Genomic DNA, 8,737 nt, shown 5'->3' with positions numbered 1-8,737 from the left:
GCCAGTTGATTTTCAGAGGGTAAGGCTCGGGATTCATATCCCACACCTTTCATTTGGCCTATTCAGTGTGTTGCAACTTTCAGAATTCAGTTTGGAGAAGTTTATCAAGTACCCGTTTTGAGGGGTGAGCTGAAAGTGCATTCTAGGCACAAGTGCAAATTTTATTAAGTAGCCTACTTTGAGCGATTACATCTTTTGCCCTATTGATCTTCATGGAGAAATTCAAAGTGGATTCAATTCTATGCATAAATGTGAGACAGTCTGCAAAATTTCAAGTCCTAACGAATCCATCTGCTCAGTTTTCAAAGCCAAATCCGTTTGCAGTTTCTGTGTTTTGGCAAGTCTCTGTTTCGACAACTAGTCGGAGCCCTGTTTCAACCAAGTGTAAAAATGTCCCGGTGAGCGTCATGTCAGAATGTTTGTTCCGGGCTAATGTTGGTATAAATGGTGAGCTACATTTCAAATTTCAAGATTTTATCAATCCGTTTGATCGGTTTCCAAAAGGACTCATTTTGCCATCAAATTCAGTTATCCGCACTTCCAGTGTTAGATCAATTAATGTAGCCGTTTTGGTGAGTGCGCCGTTTGCATCCTGTCAGTCAAGTGATCGAACTGAGAATTCAAAGATTTAATATGTACTTAAAGGTACCTGTGTTTTGAATTTGAGAGCCTACGGAGGTCGTTTGATATTTTTGAGAAAGGCATCATGTGTTGCCAGAACATTGACTTCATCAGGTCCGCAGTGTCGACAAAGCCAGTTGGCCGTTTTCGGAAATTAATATCTCTTCGCTCGGGACTCATCTTGAGAAACCGTTTGGTAGATGTCATCCTTGTATATCAAAGTACATGCCTATCAGACGGCGAGCTTCAGAAAGGTGTTTTGACCACATTGAAAATGACGTCTTCGCAATTAAATGCGAAAATTGTGGCGTAATTGCCTGAAGGATGTAAAATGCAATTTTATGATCCAAAAACGATGCCGATCGTTCCCAGAGGTATATTTAAGGTCCGTGAAGATATTCCAGAGGCATATTCAACTATTGGTACACCAGATTATATAGCCCCTGAAGTCTTATTGAAGAAAGGTTATGGAATGGAGTGTGATTGGTGGTCACTTGGAGCTATTATGTATGAAATGTTGGTGGGTTATCCACCATTCTATTCTGATGAACCAATGGCAACTTGTCAGAAGATAGTGAACTGGAGAACTCACCTTAAATTCCCAGAAGAAGCCAAGTTGTCAGCAGAGGCAAAAGATCTTATTAGTAAACTGCTTTGCAATGTAGAGCAGAGGCTTGGAACTAAAGGCGCTCATGAATTAAAGGCACGTCCATGGTTTAAAGGCATTCAATGGGACAAATTATATCAAATGGAGGCAGCATTTTTTCCAGAAGTGAATGATGAGCTTGGCACTCAAAATTTTGAGAAATTTGAAGAGGCTGGATCACAAATGCAATCTTCATCCAGGACAGGTCCATGGAGAAAGATGCTTTCTTCAAAGGATGTAAATTTTGTAGGTTATACCTACAAAAACTTTGAAATTGTTAATGATCATCAAGTACCCGGTATTGCAGAGTTGAGGAAGAAAAGTAAACCCAAGCGGCCTTCCATCAAAACTTTATTTGATCCAATTGTTGTTGGTAAAGAACCAATCCAAGGAAGTTTTTTAAACATGTTGCCGACACAAATTGAAACATCTGAAAGTCCAGAGCCATCGCCACCAGGTATTATCTCTTCACCAAATCGGTTGTCTTCTTTTCAGCCACATCCTCTGCATCCCAGATGACCAGTCACAATCTACTATGGAGTGATTGCCATACAACAACGAAAATGTTGCAGAGGAACCATTTACACATTTGTACTCAAGTTGGGATCTAGGAAATCATATAGGAACCTGTGGGCCACAGTGTGACATAATGCTGATATTGTAAGTTTTTGGATAAAGTTTCCCAGTTTTAGGATGAAATTGTTGCAATAAATATGCCTGCATCTGGTCAAATGAGGCGGCTTTTCTGGGTGTCAATTGTTGCTTTACATGCTACACCAATGATCCAGACTAGAATTTAGAATTACCCTAAGTAGGATCTATTGTGAATTGCACGTGAAAGGATAAATTGCTATTAAGCAGTTTTTTCAGTTGTCTAATTGAATGAGGAGTTCTGTATATGAGTTTGAACTACCTCAGAAATTCTTTCAATTTTTGTCATATATTATTGCCAGGGCTCTGTGCCTGTTGTTCTATGATCTATTCACTTGAAGCTTCATATAGTAAATCAAGCGTAGGAGACTGGGAGAGACGTGGAAGATAGCAAAGCATTGAAACTTCAATGTCCCCCCCTCTCCATCGTGGCGTGGTGTATGCAGCGTGACTCCTCATTCAAACTCCTGCTTCGCACTTCCCCTCCCTCTGCGTAGTTTTCCCCTTCCATTTGCGTGGCAAATGTAATGAAAATCCTCCAGACAGCGTGGCATGTTGCAAAAGACTTTCAAGTCTCACGTGATAGCTGGAGAAGGTGTTGAAAGATAATTTAGATGAAGGCCAAGGCAGTGTAAGGTTCCTTCGGTAGATGTAGCCCCCAAACGAATCGGGCTGGTTGTCTCCTCCAAGTGCCATGGGCTTGTAACATCTCCCATGTTGTAAGTTGCAGAGGTAAAAGGGACCGTGGCAAAAGATTAAATGCATTTGGTGATGGAGCATGGTGGGAGAAAGCGATGCCAAAGACCTCCCTCCAGCGGTGGCACCTCATTCACACTTCTCCCTCACACTCCTCTCTCGCACTTCATAGCTCTCCCCTTCCCTGCAGCGTGGTTGTGGTGCGAGCTACGTAGCTATTTAAAAGCTATGTTAAAACCAAAATATAGTTAAGCAAATGCAATCGGCTGTTGAAAGCCATAAATCCCCTCTACGTGAGGTGGAAGGAACCAGGGCGCTGCTCTTATTGACATAAAACATTGAAGACTATCATTATAAGAAGTGGAGAATCAACACGGTTTGCAAGCATGGTGTTTGGAATATGGAGGGAAAATGAGAAGCTTTCAACCAAATCGCACTGGCAAATGAAACTTCCAGGCAGTCACTCAGAGAATTCTTAAAGATAAAGCTCCAGGCTTAATCGCTTTGTCCCACATGCGCTGGGAGAGGGACATTTTTAGTGTTTATATACAAAAACGCACAGCAATATAATGTCTAAGCCTTAAAGGCTTTTGACACAAGGTGCCCATGGGCGCCCAAGGCGGGCCCACGCGTGAGCACGTTTCCCAAGGTGATGGAAGAGTTGACTGCATGAAGACCAAGTGGACCCCATGCAGGCATGCTTCCCGAGGCAAAAGAGGCAAAATTTTGCAGACGAAGGCCGGGTTAACGAGCGAGCAAGTTAGAGAGAGATCAACGGCTCGCGCTATTTCGTGAAGGAAGATGCACGAAGTTTAAACCCCGCGAAATAGCGAAAGTGAATGAGAGCCGTCCACGTGGCACACAGGTGGTGGGTACAGTCAGCGGTCTAGCAGGTGGGTCCCGGTGAGGTGGCACCCAGTGGCGATGATGTGGCATACAAGCAAGCAGCCGAGTGGTGGTGACGTGGCTGATAAGTGGCAAAAGATGAGGTGTCATCCCAGGTGGCGCCCAGTAGACCCCATTAGCCAATCAGACCCCGCCACGTGGCAAGACGTCAAAGCACATTTGGAGATGAAAAATTTAAAATTAAAATTGTTTATTATATAGTTTAGACTATATTAATAAATGAAAAATTTAAATGTTTGAGCACATTGAGGAATTAATTCGCCCAGGACTCAATTTTTGGCCAAGGTATAAAGTGTTATATATTTTCGGAAAGCTCTCAGAGCGAGGAATCTGATTGTGAAGTTAATTTGGACAAATGTGGGATATTTTAGAAGCAGTTTCCACGGGAACAAAATTCAGTTAGAGAGGAGAGACACTTGGCAATTTTCAGTTGTGAATTTGTTTTTCTTCCCTCCTCTTTTTATTCCCCATTCTTCTCAGTTGGAAGGGTTCCAGAATTCTGGGAGGAAGTGCTCCAGTTTTCATGGCTTCCATTTTCTGAAAATCTTGACCCACACTTGTAAAGTTCTATGGATCTATTCAGGGTATAGAGGCTACATTGCAGGATGACAGATTGTTTCCTAGTTGCAGGTCTTACTTGTGTTAGGCATGAGTAAATTTCCCATGATATTGTCTTTGTGATATGTTTTTCATTATTATGAATTCAATCCTCAAGGAGGATGAAATTTGTCATCTCAAGGAGATTGTGTGACTGTTGTAGGTATCCTTCAAGGAAGGTTTTAAATTCTATAGTCAGTCATAAATGATGAAATGTATTTCCAGATCTGATAAATTTGTGAATGAATTAAATAGTGCATTAGTATCAGGTATTGGTGCATGAATATCTTGTTTAAGGAAAACAAATTTGCATCTATGATTCATATTTGTAGTTCTGTCTGTGACTCTGTTGCCCAATGAACAAGGCACTGGTCTTGCAAGTTTGGGGGATGGTTTCAGATCAACATTTAAAAAGACAAATCTATTTCCCTTTATGTTTAGGGGTGTGTATTCCATTCTTTCCAAGCTCTGTTTCATCCTATTGTTAATACAGATCTAGCCAATCTGTAGTGTTTCCTAACCTGTTGAGCTTGTGAAATGATCTATCTGCTTAATGTTGATGCAGTTACGTGTCTATAATTGTTGTGTTTAGTGCATCAAGAGGGTGTCCCCCCCTAGGTCTAGCAGAACCTGAAGTGCAGGAGGATCAATTAGGGTCCTATGTTATGTTGTCCAAGCCCTGATGTGTTTTGTAGACTGAAATTGGCCATTTCATAGAAAGATTTGTAGGTGTTCTTGGGTTATCACTTTTGGTGAACAACGGGTTCTATCAAGATAGATGACCTCTTTTGATAAAACCCAGGTAAGGTGTCAAATCTCCCATCTTTCGGCACCTCAAGGAGGTTTTCACCATTAGATGCATCCTTTATTTTTACTTTTTCTCGGTCTATTGTTGCCAATAAATGGTTTTTAGCATTAGACCTGATATTATTTTCTTTATTTTCACTTTTGCGACTAGGAGATTTGACACCCATTTGACTTGAAGATACATTTCTGAAATTCCTAGTGATAGTTGTTGTAGGTTTGATTTTATTAAGATATAAAGATATGGCCTGGTCATTTGGAAAGGTGTCAATGGCAGTATGTCCTTCATTTTCCCAGTCCATAGGTTTAGGATTAATTAAGGATAAAGGATCCTCATGTTGGATTATGTCAAAGATATTAGGGGTCATGATAGAGATGTCAGGGCTTTCAGTATGTATTTCCATGTCTAGAATGACCTCATGCAAGTAGCTCCTGATTGTCCTTGGTTAAGTCCATGTCACTTGCATGTGATTCTGATTCAAATAGGCTAGTTCCTATCGTCTATCCTGCATATGTGTGAACTACATTGACTTCTACATCTTCTTCTTCCCTTTCAATTTCAAGTTTCTCTTGTTTGTTTTCCCATGATAGCGAGTATTCTCCAGTCCCTCGATCTCTTAGCTGCATTTGGTTTTCCATGCTTGACAAAACTAATGCAAATGATTGTTCTTTGGATTGTGTGTTTGAAGATGTTGCCTCTCTGTTATGTGAAACAATAACCTCTGGAGCCAGTTTTCGATTGCTACAACACTGCAATGGATTTGAGTCTGCTGAGATAGTGATTTCCTCCCCATTGTAGGGAAACTTTAGGTACTGATGGCATGTTGATGGAATAGCTTGCATGTCATGTATCCATGTTCTTCCCAAGAGTATTTTGTATGGTAGTTCCAAATCTAGGACTTGGCATGTTGTGTTTTTCAGCAAAGGTCCTACTCTGATGGGTAATACCACAACTCCTTTAGAGGAGTGCTCTTCTTCATTATGTGCTTTGATTGTGATCTTTTTCAAGGGATCAACTGCATCTTCTGAATAACCTAGAGCATGGACAAGACACAATGAGCAAATGTTTAAGCTAGCTCCCCCATCTATTAGGACACGTTTAACGAGCATTTTATGAATGAGGACTTCAATTTGCAAGGAAGCACTATGGGGATGTTGCAAGGAATCAATGCTTGGATATGAAGTAGATGGGTTTTGAATAGGATCCTCTGAAATAGGTTTGATGGCTATTATGGATATCCCTTGGGGAATATCATCTTTGGGTGTATTGTTTGGTGAGGATGCTATGGAAGGTTTTTGCAATTTTTTAAGAAGTGTAAGAATAGATGCCTTTGGAGAGTTAATTTTCTTATGGGGGGATGAACCATTGCTAGATATAGGTGCGCGATTGTGATCTTTCTCATCCAAATCTTTTAAGGATCTTTTTAATGGTTGCATAAAAGAGCCACCTTTCTTTGGATATGTATTTGAATCCCTATTAAGTTTTGACATGGTTGGATTTTGATTATGGACTTGTTTGATTTCTCTAATATGCTGGCTTGTTATGTGTTCTTGTATTTTGCTTTGGTATGCCATGTTTCTATGATCTTCATCTATTTCCAATGTTTCAACGATCTTATGTCTTTGCACTCTAATTAAAATGGGCACTGTGTTTGATATGTTTTGCGAGATTTAAATCTTGCTTAATGTGTCGCAATAAATGATCAATTGTTGAGGAAATCATCTTTCAAGTGTTTTCTTGTTTGCAATTTTTTCGATCTTAGTTTTGGAGTGCAAATTTTGTGATTTTTGATATGACCAAGTTCAATAAGAACGATATATCCTATGTGAAAGAGTGAGGTTATTTTGATCAAGCGTTGTAGTTTCGTGATTAAAGGATGATAGATCCTGATGAGAAACTATGTTTGAATGATCAGTTTATCAAAGACAATGTGATGTTGCACTTTAAGGTGTTTGATCTTTAACTTGTTTGAGGTGAAAACTTGAGAACCTTTGTGTTTCTAGCTCTTGAATCTGTTTCTGATAGAAGATAACCTGATCGAATGACCCAAGAAGATGACCTAGTCTCTATGTTTGATTGTTTGAGAAATGGGTTGTTTTTGTTTTTTGATTTTGATGTAGTTTACTAGAAATGCTGACAAAATGACCAGGAACTCTGCTATACTGACCAAAAATGCTGACAAACTTACCAGAAACATTGCTAAACTGACCAAAAATGCCAAGAAATAGACCAGAAACACTGACAGATAGACCAAAAATGTTGTTAAACAGACCAAAAATGCTACTAAACTGACCAGAAATGTTGGGAAACAGACCAGGAACGCTAGCAGATAGACCAGAAATGCTACTAAATTGACCAGAAACGTTGTTCTATACACTAGAAATGCTGACAGATAGACCAAAAATGCTAACAAACTGACCAGGAGCTCTGCTCTATAATACAATGACTTTAAAGTTCAAATAATGATGCATAGGCTTAGTAAATTAAGTGTTTGAACTTAGGAGATTTCAATTTTGACCCAACTTTGTGATTTTCAGACTTTAGAAAATGGATATGTAGACCTAGAATGTACAAACTAGGAGATCTGATGCTGCAACATGAGCAATTTGGACATGCAACTCACAAGAGTTGTTGATTAGACCAAGGGAGCTGACCTTTAGACCAAGAGAGCTATTGTTTAGACTGTGAACTCTGCTATACTAACCAGAAACACTGCTAAATTGACCAAAAACACTGACAAACTTACTAGAAATGCTAGCAAACTTACCAAAAACACTGCTAAATTGACCAGAAACTCTAATGTTTAGACCAGAAACTCTATTGTGCTCAACCTTGGAGAGTTAATGTTGAAATATGAGAAATTTGACATTCACACCAAGAGAGCTGACATTTGGACTGGAAATGCGACTGTTTGGATCCTAGGTGCGACTGTTTGACTTTAGATACAACTATTTGAACTGTAGATATGACTGTTTGAACTGACAGTGCTAATGTTTGGACCCAAAAGAGCTAATGTTTGGACTGTGAATGTAACTATTTGGACTGATAAAGCTAATGTTTGGACCAAAAGAGCTAAGGTTTGGACTGTGAATGTGACTGTTTGGACCGTAGATGCGACTGTTTTGACTGAAAGAGCTAATCTACTGTGAAACTTGTGAATTTGACCATTTGAAGTTTGATTTTTCAATGTTTGTTGTATTTCAATGGATGATATCTTGACTTGACTTACAAACACATAATTCAGATTGTATTTTTGTCTCAAAGGACACATAAAGTGTATGTTCAAGAAGCTTTAAAGAAAGCCCAAGTTTTCACGGGTTTTGGACAATTGAAAACACATCAATCAGTCTATCCTAAGGAGATTGGCTTCATTATTACTTCTTAGCCCACAACTTGGTACCCTGTCAGCTCACACAACCTTGTCACCCCTAAAGGGTGCCCATGTTTTTTCCTTTGCGAGAGCTAGTGGAGTCCTATTATGAGCCTAGCAATAAGGTCTCAAAAGGGGAGTTCACACATATGCTCAAGAGGGACATATGGTGAGTATCTTAAGGAGAGATTCTTCCCCCTCCATGCACTAAGAATTTAATAATATTTGGAGGTAAACTGGGTAGCTTCTAATTTACTTGGAACTAGTAAGGGATCTGTTCGGCGCATCGGGGTATAAACTCAATTAAGAGGTCTCCCAGCCTTGAAAACCAAGGTTTGATATACCCGAATGTATGGAGGAGAGCTATTCCTGAGCACTATCGTTGACTTGATTTTCATCAAATCATGTTTATTTTATAGTGGGTTGGAGTACTTGGCGTTAGTCA

General features: G+C 39.7%; 1 protein-coding gene across 1 annotated transcript; it reads left to right on the top strand.

Annotated features, from left to right (window-relative positions):
- Positions 1-976: 976 nt before the first annotated feature.
- On the top strand, positions 977-2,039 carry LOC131078239 (serine/threonine-protein kinase CBK1-like). Its single transcript, XM_059217543.1, has one exon. The coding sequence runs from the start codon at positions 977-979 to the stop codon at positions 1,784-1,786; it is 810 nt and encodes a 269-aa protein (XP_059073526.1). The 3' UTR covers positions 1,787-2,039.
- The last annotated feature ends 6,698 nt before the right edge of the window (positions 2,040-8,737 follow it).

Source organism: Cryptomeria japonica, chromosome 3, assembly GCF_030272615.1.
Source record: "Cryptomeria japonica chromosome 3, Sugi_1.0, whole genome shotgun sequence".
NCBI classification, from domain to species: Eukaryota; Viridiplantae; Streptophyta; class Pinopsida; order Cupressales; family Cupressaceae; genus Cryptomeria; species Cryptomeria japonica.
The sequence above is the reverse complement of the archived record's forward strand: the minus strand, read 5'-3'. Positions and strand labels throughout refer to the sequence as shown.

Bases quoted from the DNA above. Each gene is read 5' to 3' on its own strand.
- LOC131078239 (XM_059217543.1), top strand. From the start codon at position 977: ATGCCGATCGTTCCCAGAGGTATATTTAAGGTCCGTGAAGATATTCCA.